The sequence below is a fragment of the Myxocyprinus asiaticus genome, chromosome 23, assembly GCF_019703515.2.
Source record: "Myxocyprinus asiaticus isolate MX2 ecotype Aquarium Trade chromosome 23, UBuf_Myxa_2, whole genome shotgun sequence".
Lineage (NCBI taxonomy): Eukaryota > Metazoa > Chordata > Actinopteri > Cypriniformes > Catostomidae > Myxocyprinus > Myxocyprinus asiaticus.
In genome coordinates this window covers 15,883,889-15,898,818 of record NC_059366.1, presented here as the reverse complement: position 1 = coordinate 15,898,818, position 14,930 = coordinate 15,883,889, and the positions used below count along the sequence as shown (strand labels likewise).

Here is a 14,930-nt window from a genome sequence, read left to right as displayed (position 1 = left end):
GAGGACAAATCAAACACTGAAAGGTTTGTGGGTAAATTTTGGAGAACATTAGGTGAGATGCTAGTAATGCTATTTTTATCGACATAAACTGATGTAAGTTGTTTGAGATCTGGTTGGACCAAAAAGTCCAAAACCATCAACTTATTTTGACTTAAATATAAATGCTGGAGTTTCTGCATGCCTTTAAATGATATCATGGAGATTTCCTCAATGCCACAGTGTGAGATGTCAAGAACCTCCAAACTTGTTAGATTTTGTAATAGATAACTCAAAGTGTCTCTACTAAAACGGTTTCCTGCCATTTTAAGCACAGTCAGATTGCTCAGGTCCCGAAAAGTCATGTAGCTTGTGAAAGTGATACTTGTGTAGGAAATATCCAAATAATGTAAATTCTTCAGGCCTTGTAAAACTCCATAGTGAAAGACTAGAAATAATTTAGTATGGTGGAAGTCCAACACCTCAACCAAGTCAAGTCCAGAAAATGGCTTTGCACCCAATCCTATCTCTGAGTTTCGACTAAGATTCATATAACGGATATTTGGGGTGCCTATGAAAAATTTGGAACAGCATCCCTTTAAAATCAAAGCGTTTCCACTAAGATCCACGTGCTGAAGTAGAGGCAAGTCACTGATGCCATAAAATGTCATAGGTAAGTTATTGTTCACCATCAGTTTTTCTAAACTTGGTATCTTTGAAATAAATGGAATGGCAGATAATGATGTGGGTCCTAAATAAAGTTCCTTAAGACGGTGAAATGGAATATATTCCATGCTTTTGATATTTCCTCTTTTCACTGTGATTTTTGTTGCATTTACCATACAGCGGAACACATGCATTTCAGAGTCAGACCATTCTTTCTGAACAAAATACACTTCATTGAAATTAAATGAGCAAAGACCATCAAGATAATCTGCATCTGACACTTTCACTGCCGTTACCATTCTGTAGCTTCCTATGAACAGTTTATCAACAGTGAGACCAGTAAGTGCTTGTAGACATCCCTTTTGTGCATTCAATGAGGCAAAGGCAGCTTGTATGTGAAGCTCCTTGAGATAAATATTTTTGAAAGCTCCTGGTTCTATGTGTAATAATGGATTCCTAGAGAGTATTAAAGTCATGTTTCTGCCAATCTCTCGTAATACAACGGTGTCATCAGTTTTTATGATGGATATATTATTGGCATGTAGATCAAGTAAAGTAATGTTTTTGAAGGTGCTCATGAATGAAGGAAGAGTCATAAACTGAATGTTATTTGTTCCAAATTTAAGTTCCTGTAGCTTGGTTAGATTATTCATGGGAAGCTGTAAGGAAGTGAGACCAACATCCACAAGAACTAACCGTTGTAGATTATGTAAAGTATTAAAGCACCCCGATCCATAATGTGCAACAGGGTTTCCAGAGAGAATCAAAGTAGTCAAATTCTTCACATTGTAGAAAGCGTCATCATCAATGTAACGGATGTGACATCTGAAAGACCAAAGATTGTATATATATAAAGACAAGATCTGTTTAAATTATAATGTAATAATGTCTGATGATCACTAGTAGTGATTTACCTTGTAAGATCCAAGACTTGTAAATTGAACAATAGAGGAAATACAGAATTACGTAAAGGGTTTAAGAAATTAAAACTGAAATCCAGAGTCCTCACAGTGATGGGAAGACTTGCAGGAATATGGGTCAATTTTCTCCCAGCACATGAATAGTCCATGTTCGTTATTATCTAGAAATGGATCAAAAGCACATAATCCACCATCTCCAGTTTTAATATTGACATACATTTTGAAATTCAGATGTTTATAACCCTCATGTTTTATCTGAGAGACCAAAAGGCCTTTCAATATTACAATAAACAAATTTAATATAGAAATCAAGTTTCTACTTTAGACCTCTAGTTATTTAATGAAAACTGGATATAAAATTACTTATATTTGAAGTCTCATAGACTCCAAATTAATTTCATAAATAAATGCTATGAATTTTCACATGCTTCTTTTTTTCTGAATGGTGTGCATAGCAACTATAAAAGTACACTCCTGCCAATTGTTTACTATATTTTTTATTGTATTTGTCTACAATAATTTTGCTGTTGTCAAATCAGCCCTAAATAGAAACTACATTAGCTAAACTCTAAAAGGTGATTTTCTACATTGTGATAGTGTGTTAAAAGTTAAATACTATCAGTCTAGTTTTGATTTGGTCAGAGGAATATATTAAAATAATTTGAAGGGGGGAAAAGTTTCATTTTGTCATTACAATGCAAATTTTTACATTTACAGTATTGTTGTCTCTGGGACCCAAAACATCAAGAGAGTAAAATCAGATTACATTGAAAAAGAGGGTTACATTAATATACAGTGCTACAAAATACTAGATATTTTCGGAGATACTTGCTTAAAAACACACTATAACCATATATTACTATCCTTACCTTAATGCATTCCTGTCCTTGTCCAGCATGCAAGAGAATTAAGATTGATCCAAGGAAAAACATACTTTCCTTTTGTAACACAAGCATTTAAAGAACTGAAGCGACAAAGAAAAAACTATTTGTCAGGATGGTGAAAATTCTGCTACAGAATCGTCATTCAGCTAACTAGGAACTTTTTTTTACTAGATTTGGAATTTCACTTAAAATATTTATTTATCAATGGGTGTGGAGCTCTCACCTATTTTACTGTAAAGCACATCGCATTTGACATAAAACTGACAGTTTATTGTCTGTTGTCTTATTTTTACATGTGTGCATGCAGCTCTCACTTCCTCCTTTAGTTTGTAAAGAGAAGTTTTTCATTTTTCCCATGAAGAGCTGAAAGACCTCTGTTTGCAGAAACAAATGAAACAATAATTTTATAGAGGTTAGGCCAATGAATAATGGTTGAATAAAACATAAAATGTAGTAGTTCCTCTTTATATTCTTTGATTGTATATGAGGCAGAAGTTTGTGTAATCATAAATGTTTACATCCAATATTTTTGCTATCTGGCAATAATAGATTTTCTGAGCCGAATCCAGAATTACATGCAACTGAAAGGGTCCCTGCTCCACTTCAGGTGCATGTTCTTTTTTAGATGGTTATGAAGGCCAGTCACTTTCTTCATTGTCTTTCTTCCACATCTTCCAGAATGATGATGATGATGTTGGCATTGCGTTCCATCACAAACCAGGACTGGGCCAATTCAAACTCAAAGCGACACCAGGTGCTATCAATGAAGTGTAGAGACACAACCACAATGACCTTAAGGCTACCCATAATTCCTTCATCAATAATGTTGGAGACGATGGACTTCCCAGCTTCAAAGTTCCGCATGTGAAGGCAAAGCTGAATAGGTGAAAAGCCGTTCTCCAGATTTTCCACCAGTTCATTCATGACCCAGACTTCACCCTGAAAATTATTGCCAGCTATTTTAAGAACATCAGGACTGCTCAGCCCATGAAAGCAATATATGTTAGGAAATGTGATACGTGAAATAGGAGACATCCAGATACTTCAAATACTTTAAGTTAGATAAATGCGAATGATATCCCATACCTAAAACCCTTGTATGATGAAAATCCAGAATCTCAAGGGAATCAAGTCCATCAGAGCTTCCATCAGAAAGACTGGCTTGATCATTTAGACTCAAATTCAAGTGCCTGATTTCAGGGGTGCCATCCAAAAGCGATGGGCAACATCTAAAATTCCATGTACATAATTTGGTTTGAACTCAGATCCATGTATTGAAGCTTAGGTATGTCTACAAAGGTTACAGGATGAAGTATTTCAATGCTGCATGTTATTACTAGTTTTCTAATGTATGGAGATGTGAAAGTTGTTTACCTGGCAAAATATCTAAATGACTGGAAATCAAGTAAAGCTCCTTGATTTTATGAAATGGCATGTACGCCTCATTAGGAATTAGACCACCCTTTACCGAAACATTTGTGGCGTTATTTATACAGCGAAAGATATTAGTTTGCTAGGCCTGTCTTTCATGAAATAATATACCCTCCTGGAAATAAATAGAGCAAAGGCAATCTAAAAAGTCAGTATCTGATAAGTAAATCTTGTAATCATCCAAGTACTTTCCAAATATAAGTAATTTGACATTAAGACCAAAGAGAGCTTTTAGACCAACTTTTTGAGCAGCAAATGAAACAAAGGAAGATCATATGTCCAACTCCCTCAAATAAATGATTTTGAAAGCTCCTGGTTCTATGTGTAATAATGGATTCCTAGAGAGTATTAAAGTCATGTTTCTGCCAATCTCTCGTAACACAACGGTGTCATCAGTTTTTATGATAGATATATAATTGGCATGTAGATCAAGTAAAGTAAAGTTTTTGAAGGTGCTCATGAATGAAGGAAGAGTCAAAAACTGAATGTTATTTGTTCCAACTTTAAGTTCCTGCAGCTTGGCTAGATTATTTATATGAAGCTGTAAGGAAGCAAGACCAACATCCACAGGCACAAATCTTTGTATATTATGTAAAGAATTCGACAATCCCAGTCCAAAATGTGTAACAGGGTTTCCAGAGAGAATCAAAGTAGTCAAGTTCTTCACATTGTAGAAAGCATCATTTTCAATTCGCTTGATGTGGCATTTGAAACCAAGTACACAAACTCAATATTACTTACATAACTTATTATACAACAACTGACATTTAAATGGTAGACAGTACTTACCTTGACAGATCAAGAACTTGCAGAAAAGACAAAAATGGAAATACAGTCTTCTGTAAGTATTTCAAGACATTAAAACTGAAGTCCAGTGTTTGAACTGAGGAAGGTATACTGAGTGGTATGTAGCTGAAGTTTCTTCCAATGCATGAGTAGTGCAGATTTTCGGTAATCTATGGTTTTGAAATTTGATATCACAATTAAAGCAATTACACAGAAGATAGCTGGCGAAGTGATTTAACGATTATGTTTCAATGCAAAATTTCACAACAGTAATTATCCAAATTAAAATTCTGGATGTGTACTTTTGTGCATGATTCTCCAGCGCCTATGGAAAAAAATACCATAAAAGCACTTAAAGTAATGAGATTCATCTTGAGTGTTCTTAGCTAGATTCCCTCAACCTGTCATAAAAATGTGAGTATGCTTTGATAAAGGTAATTAAATATAGGGAACAAATATCATGGTTTTCATTAAAGAGGAACTATTGGCATAAAGTTGTCATAGAAAAGTATGAGCCTATGCTTAATTTGGTCAGTCTTGAATGAAGAAGAAACGTTCTGAATAGCCCAAATGAATTAACAAGGGGAACCCATGTCATGAAGTATAATGAAAAATAAAACATTGGAAAAAAGGCTTTCTAAGAAAAATGTTAAATGTCTCCAATTCATATAAATAATTGGAATGTTTAAATATTTACACTTTGACATCTTTTATACGTAGCTAAAGCTCCAAAGAAAGTGGGAAAATCCATGATGATCAGTAACTACAATTCAAAACAAAAGACACCTATTATGGGTTATTACAAATATCTAAGCTTGTCAGTAAGTCTTCGTTTTGCTCAACAGTACTGATAATTACAAAGTAAGCTACTTACTCTTGTTTAAGCTCATATGATTCAATGAGATTGTTTAGACAGCGTTACATGCTTGCTTTAACAGCAGTTCACACAGTTAAAGAAAGACAAGTGAAATCATGCTGCAGTGATGCAGAAAAAAACAGCCCATTGAAATGCAACCCTTGAACACAACATTATACTGAAAAACAGGGGTGCTTATGTAATGACATATTGTCATTGGGTCGGACCAATAATGAAGTTCAGAATACAAATACAATAACAATTTTTGCCTTAAATAAAATCTAAGGAAGCTGTGAACTGAGACAGAACGGGATTAGAACATGGTGAGCTACCAGCAAATGGCGCTGCATACAACACTACCTCAAGAATTTTGGGACACTTCACTTCTTGCTTTTCCTGCTCAGTTTGATAAGCATGCATGAGCGCCATCCTTACCGACACCGAACATGTTACACTGATCTGACCCTTACGTTGCGGCCACAAACGTTTTGTTTTTGTTAAAATTTGAAAACTAAAAACACGGCTACTTTTCTCATCAAGGACAGCATCATTATTGCTGGCCCAGGTTGAAATATGTAGTACATATTTTGAGGTATAGGCCAAATTGTATTCAAGTTCATAATAAATATAAATCATAATATATTATAATAAACTCCACACATAATTTATTCCAAAAACATTTTTTAGTGTTAAACATGTTTAAGACTAGCGGACAGGCAGTCAGTTCATTAAGTGATGAGCTGTTTCCTCACAAAAACAGTTTTTTCAGCACACTGAAGCATCTCCTCCATAGACATCCATAAAAATGGCCTCATGTCTCCGTGCCAATGTACCACCCATGGAACATCTATGGGACCACCGCATTATGCATTTTTTCTGCTAAACTTGTAGGCTTCCCTTGGTAGAAGGGCTCTGCCCTTGTGTAAATAAGATTTCATGATGAACAAGTTCATAATAATTCTCAGGGCAGGCGCTGTGGGGGGGTGCAATAGGTGAAAAGTTCAGAGGTTGTTAATTAATTTTATATGCTCCTGTTGAAGCCACGAGTCCACATTACTTCAACTATTTAATTTTTAAATAGTGGAATTCCTGGTAAAGAACTACAAGAAGAAAAAATATAAGTGTCCGCACACTGATCTATTGCTCCAAAAATGCTTTATTGGCTTACATTTGCTTGCAACATTTGACCATTAGGTCTTTGTGACAAGTAGCCTAAGTGTAAGCCAGTAAAGCGTTTTTGGAGCAATAAATCAGTGTGCGGACCTTTACCATTTTTTCTTTTGTTGATTGCATTGTGTCTTGCACTTGTGCCCAACTCAGGTCTTAATTTTCTTTAAAGAACTACACTACCCATAAAATCCTGAAGAGAAAGACACGCCACATCAAAGTCCCATTCAAGGCAAGTTAGTCCACTCGGTGGCCATCTTTGAAACACTCCCAGGCAAGCTGGACAGCTATTTTCTATGTAAACAAGCGGCATAAAAGAACAGCTCCTAATTACTTTAAATCGGAAAAGAAATCTCCAAAATGGTTGGTCAAGATTATGATCAAAGATCATATTTAAAATCAGCAGTAAAATCTGACAACAGTGTTATCATAAATTATGCTTCTTTAACTATGATGACGCTAAAAAAAAAAAAAATAAATAAATAAAAAAAAAATGCTATTTTTCAGGCTGGTTCAGCTAATGTGTATGCACGACTTGACTGGCAGGCGATGTCTGTATAAAAGGTGATCTTTTACCTTTTAAGGCGGGACTTCTTTTTCTACATCTGATAGCCGTTCCAATGGACACTTTTCACAGACTGTAACGATGCATTTCAGCCGTATATAGCAGCATAAATCTAGTAAACTTTTTTGCAATTTTATTTTTTTAATGATTTAGTGTAACATTATACACTGTATTATATTACAATGAAATTAGTTTAAAAAAAAAAAAAAAGAGTTACCACGGATGCGGTTTTTTTCTGCTGAGTGACAGTAAATTTGCCATATTCTCTCTTCTTAATGTTGTAATCGATGGCTCTAATTGTTTGCTTCATTTGTAAACTTGTGTAAATGTAATGGTGCCGTTTTATCTTGTGATGTTGGAGCACATGTGTAAGCAAAAATTATATTTTCATATACGTGAATATGTTTTGTATAAAGGTCAGAAGAACTTTACAATTAAGTATCTTAATGTTTCATCATTACAGGGACATATTAAAGATTGTATTAGTCATACTGGTCAAGCTACATTACTAAAAAATTCAGATGTCCATCCAGTTAAATGGGCAGCATCTGGGTGGACAATAACAGGGTGGACATTCAGTGGATAAATGAGCCACTACATGGTCTGTGATTGATATCTAACAAACATAATTGTAAACTTATATTGATGATTTTATTTCTGTTAGCATAAATACTTATATTGAATGTATATTGAAGTTTTAAAATGACAATAATTTCCCACATATCTTCCCTATGTTATGCCTGACAACATATGACTAACACCACAAAATAAAGGACAACATAAATAAATAAAAGTTACAAACTTCAAAAACTCCAAATATAATTGAAGAATGGCTGTCATTTTATAACATATATCTTCAATGAAAGGTCATAGTATCATGACATAACAGGGTGGACACTAAATCAAAGAACACACAAAAAACCTCCACTATAAGTGTTAAAATGACACATTTACCACAAACTAATACATTTAGTGAGAGAATGTAACACTAAACTCTTAATTTTATGGGGAAAAATAGAAATCCAATGATTTAGCACTTATTTTTGTCAAAGATATCTGACGTGCAGTTTTGGGGACATGAGGAAGTGACACAGTGCAATAGAAAAGGATTTCAATTATTTAAAATGTAAGTTAAGCCCACAGAAGTGTGTAACATTATAAATACTCTTTATTCTTTTTAACATGCCTATCAAAATTGTAATCGGTTGACATTAAACAATATAAATACCACACATACTTGTAATGGGTACTTAAATGACACAGAATTGTAGGAAAGACCCATTTTATACAGGCGCTCCTTCACATTGAGAAAAAGCGCAGACAGACGAAAAAATAAAACGACCAAGAATTTGAGAGAAAGGTTTAACATGAAAATAGTGTATTTTACCACCACCCCACTTGTCTTTTTGGACAATTTTCAAAATCTCTCTGGATTCAAATCAAAGCCTGTCATCTTGTAATTCACCTCAGAGCTGGTTGATTTGGTTTAAGGCTTAGAACGCTTTTATGAAGACTGCAGATGGCAAAACATCCAAGTGCGGTTCATCCACCACTTTCTAACACAGTGATTCATGTTGTAACAGCCCAATTAAAAAAATGAACTTTGTCTCAATATAATGCTAACAATTGTCCTAAGTGGCTTAATATTTTTACCCAAAAACATACAATATATGTTTATGGGTTAAAGCAGGAAGGTACTTGTTCTAAACTAAAGAGACACTGTGAAAACCTGTTGATCGTTAACAACCTTTATTTATCCATATATGTGAGCCACTCAAAGATGGGGTAATAGACATATGGGACAATAACTGACCACTATAGAGGGCAATCAACAATATGGATCAATGGCATTGCAACTTCTTGCTTTAACCTCTAATCTACAAAGAGGCTAGTTGACAGACAGGGACATTAAAAGACAGAAGTGACAGTGTAAACATTCATGTACAGAGAAACAAAAAATAATAAAACAGGAAGTCAAATTAAAACAATGATTAGTATGTAAAGAAACAAAAGGGAGCAGGAGCTAAATCTTTTTTTTTTTTTTTTTCCTATTAGCTCAGCATACATTTCCACATGGCATGCAATAAGGCACCTAACTAACACAATGAATAAACCTATGCTAAGTGGTGACGCACAATAGCTATCCAAGAGAAAAAAAAATAATTCCAATACAACATTCACTCCATAAAAACTGTATTCCATTAATTTCCCTTTCAGCTTACCCAAACCTTATTTAAAAAAAAAAAAAAAAAAAAAAAAATACACCATTTGTAAAAGATTTATTCATACAGGACTGTAAATAGAAAGCCCAAACCCAAGGAATTCAGGAAGGAAAAATAATGAAGCAAACAAATTCAAAAATGCAAGCTATATTTTGTATTTGCATTAAAGTATACACAATCTATTTAGTACAGGCTGATACTCTGCTAAATGTATCCAGAATACAACTATTTGCTATACACTGCTGTCTGACAATAGCAATGGCTAAGCGAGCTGTCACAAATGTAGTCAGCCATTGGTAACAGAGGCGAGTACCAGTGAGAAGCACTGAAGACATTTAGTGGAATACTTCAGTTATTTACAAAATCTGTTATTTTCAAATAAAGTCTGCTGAAGACTGGCACCATGTAAATTGGACCAAGTTCCCCAACAAACTGAACAATTTAAAATGTCAGCTGATTTTGTTGGGTCTACCCAAAACAAACAAACTTGACTGATAGCACAGAATGGTAATCATTGGGTGGTAGAAGCACAATTACCTTACACTTGCCTTAACGCTTTATGAAGTCTTCCCCTTCTTTGCTTACCTCTCATAATTGAGACTGCTCATAACTGCTGGGAATTAGTCAAGTTAGTAGAAGTAATGCTGTATTTGGCTGCAAATTCAGTCATTTACATCATTAGGGGTATACAATGATTAATATAGCCTTACAATTCTCAAGACAGCTCATTCCATAAGTGACATCCCCTGAAAGCACCATCCCACTTTACCTACAAGAGATGGATAAGACTAACTGCATCATACATCAAAATGTTTAATTTTCAAAAAAGAACTGCACACTACTTACCTATACATATCTATATAAAAGAAAATCAACACATATTTACAAATAATATCAGCTTCTCAACCCATTAATAATACAGAGGTGGGTAAAGATACAGACTAAGGGAGTGAATAATTAAGTCCAGACATATTTGCTTCGTTGTCTGCCATTCAAAACCGTCGTGACCTAATACTTAGTTCAAGATTGTGCCAGAAGTGTAAAGGACACCACAGAGAATATGACTTGCAAAAGTCAGCAATGATGGAATATCAATAAGTTTCATCTTCAGTTTTAATCATACAAATGACATTGTGGAAAATGATGTATTGCATCAAACTGTACAAGCACATTACACAGGGAGTTATGAACTCAGTGTCAATCATACCATATTGAAATAAATTGCTCTTGAAAAGCTGAAGGACTTGTTTTTAAATAAGGAGTTCCTTCAGATCAGTTCCACACCAACTTCTCTTGCATCCATTACCAAGATGGCCTGAATCAAGGGTGGGATGAACCACTTGTGGGAAGAGAAAGACCATACTGATATTCATTTTTACTAATATGAATTCTGTGATGCCTAGATAGTGAAGAAGAATGATTGAAACCCTTTCCGCACTGAGAGCACCTATAGGGTTTCTCACTTTCAAGGATTGTCTGTTTCAAGATGGTAGTGTGGGGGAATCCCTTTCCTGTTGCAACAGCACTATAAGAGGCCTTATCGTCCAAATGAACTCGTTGGTGTCTTGCAAGAGAGGAGGGATGATTGAACCTCTTCCCACAGTGAGCACAAGTGTAAGACTTTCCATCAGAATGAGTCCGCTGGTGTCTGGATAGTGATGATGAGTGATTGAAGCTCTTCTCACAATGGTTGCAGCTGTATGGCTTTTCACCTGTATGCATTCCCCTCTTCATTGGTGTATCAAATGGGAAATCTTTATCACCCTGGGCATACATCTTTGCCTCCAAGTGAACCTTATGGTGTCTTGACAAAGACGAGGAATGGTTAAAACCCTTGTCGCACTGAGAGCATCGGTACGGCTTTCCACCTTGATGGACCAGCTGGTGCTTCTTGAGGTGGCGTTTCCTGACAAAGCTCTTCCTACACTGGTTGCATTTGTAGGGCTTCTCCCCAGAGTGAATTCTCTGATGTTCTCTCAATGTGGTTGCAGCTGCGAAACACTTCCCACACTGGGTGCATCTGTGTGGCTTCTCACCAGTATGGGTTTTCTGGTGCTGTTTTAGATTGGAAGCTGTCGCAAAGCCTTTACCACACTGAGGGCAGGTAAACGGCTTCTCGCGGGCATGCAGCTCTTGATGCTTCTTAAGATGCCGTCTGCGCACAAAACTTTTTCTGCATTGAGTGCATTTGTAGGGTTTATCATCAGAATGCATTTTCATGTGCTCTCGGAGAGTAATGGCAGCTGCAAAGCTTTTACCACACTCCGAACATCTGTGTGGCTTTTCAGGAGAGTGCATCAACTGGTGAGGTTTCAAGTTGAATGCATCAATGACTCCTTTGCCAACCATCTCAAGGCCTGTGGTATAACTTTTCTCTTTCATGTGAATCCTCATGTGACTCCTCAGGCTGGCTTCAATAGCAAAACTCTCGCCACAATGGACACAAATGTAGGGGTGAATGGCTCTATGGATTTCAAAGTGTTCGTGGAGATCAGCCATACTGCCAAAAATCTCACCACATTCACTGCATTGCAGGCCATGGGCCTCATGGATGATAACACCATTTTCTGACTCCACTGTAAGCTCCCCTCCATGGTCTGACTCCACCTTCACAATATGCTCTCCACCACCGATCTCAGTCTTCAACAGCACCTCACCAAGCAAATGCTCGGTTTTCATTTCTGCACTGCTGAAGTACTGATGATGATCATGGTGTATTTCAGATTTAATGTAATCATGGTCCGTCTCTGTTACCACATCCACACAGGCCACTGCCCCCAAGTCACCATGAATGGCTTCCAGGTCAAGCCTTTTGTCCTCTTGAGTCATAATCTCAGTCTCTGCACCATAATGCAAGTCACCAACTTGCGTATGGGCTATGACACACTCAGATCCCAACGTATCGAGACCTGGTGTGTCACAGTCAGTCTCTGACTCTGCCATCAGTACACACTCCAGCCTGACGACTTCCGTCTTCGCGTTTAAGTGAAACGTCGCGTTGCTCAACGAGCCCCGCGCCCTCGCAAAGAAGCTTGAATGATTTTTTGGTCTAAGGCCAAGTCAGGATGAGTCCTGCCTGTTGGGAGAGGAAAAAAAATTAAACTCAATTACATAATGAAAATGCAATATATCAGCCTGAAAATGCAGAACTACATTTGAACTTGATGTTTGTTAATTGATCATGTTTGAGAAATGATAAAAGGAACAGTGGCTACACTTAAACCTGCAATAGCATTCAGAAAAAGCAGTCATCTACCTAGATTTCTAGAAGGTAAATAATTGCAACATTGAGCATGTTTACATGCATGTTCTTACACCGATTATGCTTACCAAGTCAACATGTGCGGACATGTAAACGCATTAATCGTTCTAAGGTCAAAAACTGCTCAAGTATAAACCAATCGACATGGCACAATGATCGAAATTTGTGTCAACGAACCCGATTTTGCATGCATGCATGAACGTGTTCATACCGGCTTATCCAATATGCTCCAGTGTTGTTGCATGCCTCTTCATGGTTTGATGTCAAAAGCAGAGAATAACTCTATTTAAACACTCCTGTAAATTCTTACACCTTTAGATTTTTTAAATAAGATGATTTTTGGGAGTAACCAGTGTATTGGTGTGCATGTAAACAGACTCAGTGAAAGCATTACTGTATATAACAAAGAAACATGCCACTTAAACTAAATGGGCAACATCAAAGTTAAATATTCGGCCACAAAGTAGAAACATACTTAAAAGTTATGAAGCAAACGAGTTATTGCACAAATAAATCTAACATACAATATCTTTATAAGAAAGAAAGAGGAGTGCAGAATACCAGAAATAGGGACTGAACTGTAAACGACAGAGTATGCACAAAAAAAGATATACACAATCTTGAAACAAGTCCAAAGCTAGTTAGCAAAACTCTATTGCTAAAAATTGGCTAGAGTTAGCCTATGGACAGTTTTTATTTGGCTAACTCAGGCTAGGGGTACAAAATAGGCGTACAGTTCACGTATACATTGTGATCAAACACTGACATTAGTAACAAAAAGAACAATGTTAAACCACCACTAACCTCTTTAAATATCAAACTGATATAATGAAACGAATCCCGTGTTTACAGCTCTCTCATATATACACAGCCTACCTGTCATTGTTGGCTAGGTTAGCTGGCTAAGTAGCTGCTAGTTAGCTTTCTTGAGCATGCATTATCAGCTAACTGGCTGGCTAACTAGCAGTTTAGCTAGTTCATGAAATACTCCACTCGCAACTGCCAATCTGTCTTCAATTCTTAACATTACATTTCTAGGTCATGGAGAAACTTTCTGATGGCGTACATGACATGGCAGCTTCGAGAACACACGACGTCTTTGACGGTGGGCATCTTGTGCGCCAGGCGCTGGAACAGCTAACTAGCTGTAAAATGGCCGCCGCGACTAGCTTCCGCCCCTCAAGAGGCATGTAAATACGTACTAAGACAACAGACGACGTGAACAAATGCAAATAATCTGGGTTATCCTGCAAATTCACCCATTTCATTACTCGCGATTGAAACCGCGCAGACATACCCGAAAAGTGCCCTAAACATAGGCATACAGCTCAAGATAATGGCTACTTAAAATGGCTAAGCCTAGATGGACGTTGTTCGCAAAAGCCCGGGAAAGGCGGCCCCCTTCTTACATAACACGCAAACCAATTCGTTTTTGAGGCGTCGAAATAAACGTGAAACAACCAAGTAATCAACGTCTTTTGTGGCTATACGTAATTCGGCAGGCTTTCACTTCACTTAGCATCAATGCAGCCTTGCTGTAAGCTGTGCTTCTCATGCTATCGTCTTAGCTCATTTTAGCTGCGTGAAACAAACATGGCCTGTCGTCCTGCTGAGGGAACACCGCCGAGCTTCATCAGCGCGCGGGCCGAACGACACATCATTGTGGCTGCCGTTAAACTTTTAAAACTCGCACGAAATACAACGTATCGCGCAGCATTAATTATTAAACAACTTTGTGACAAATATAGCAGGCTAGTTAGCCAGCTAAGTTAATTAGCAATGATAATCTAAAAAAACTGGACGGACATAAACAATAACCGTTTATATATCCTAGCGATTTTCTTAAAAATTCCCGACCTCTTTGCCCTTAGATGGATGTTTTGTGAAATGCCCTGCTAGAAGTCTCAGCGCAGTCAGCGGCCTGTAGATCCAGTGTTGCCAACTATTTATCATGGGAAGTCACCAAAGGCTCGCTGAAATGTCGCTAAAAGAAGCTAAATTACGCGATGACGTAATTTTTACGTAAGACGTCAAATTTACATATGTAAATGAATTGGCGTAAAGAGCTACCGCAATTCTTTAAAGGTGTTGAACCTTTTTTTATTTTTATTATTGAACTAATGATTTAACAATTAGTATTTAACTACTAATCATTTTATTTATTTTGTTTTGTAATTAAACTGCTTATTGAACAA

At 36.7% G+C, this 14,930-nt stretch overlaps 2 protein-coding genes and 1 pseudogene across 3 annotated transcripts in view; all 3 read right to left on the bottom strand.

Moving 5' to 3' along the window:
* LOC127414321 (toll-like receptor 4) overlaps positions 1-2,720 on the bottom strand; it is a 39,148-nt gene extending 36,428 nt beyond the window's left edge. The window contains 2 exon segments of the mRNA XM_051652258.1: positions 2,432-2,526; positions 2,670-2,720. Coding sequence (XP_051508218.1) covers positions 2,432-2,518 — 87 coding nt within the window. The 5' untranslated portion in view covers positions 2,519-2,526; positions 2,670-2,720.
* Positions 2,721-2,978: 258 nt separating this feature from the next.
* LOC127414320 (toll-like receptor 4) lies at positions 2,979-5,034 on the bottom strand (annotated as a pseudogene).
* Positions 5,035-8,401: 3,367 nt separating this feature from the next.
* On the bottom strand, positions 8,402-14,728 carry LOC127413654 (zinc finger protein 883-like). Of its 2 annotated transcripts, none has more exons than XM_051650949.1 (2): positions 14,593-14,728; positions 8,402-12,549 (listed from the first exon to the last, which is right to left on the bottom strand). In XM_051650949.1, the coding sequence occupies exon 2, from the start codon at positions 12,414-12,416 to the stop codon at positions 10,794-10,796; it is 1,623 nt and encodes a 540-aa protein (XP_051506909.1). In that variant the 5' UTR covers positions 12,417-12,549; positions 14,593-14,728; the 3' UTR covers positions 8,402-10,793. The 2 variants fall into 2 exon arrangements, with proteins under 2 accessions (XP_051506909.1, XP_051506910.1); XM_051650950.1 differs by lacking the exon at positions 14,593-14,728 and adding an exon at positions 13,540-14,574.
* Between the last annotated feature and the right edge of the window lie 202 nt (positions 14,729-14,930).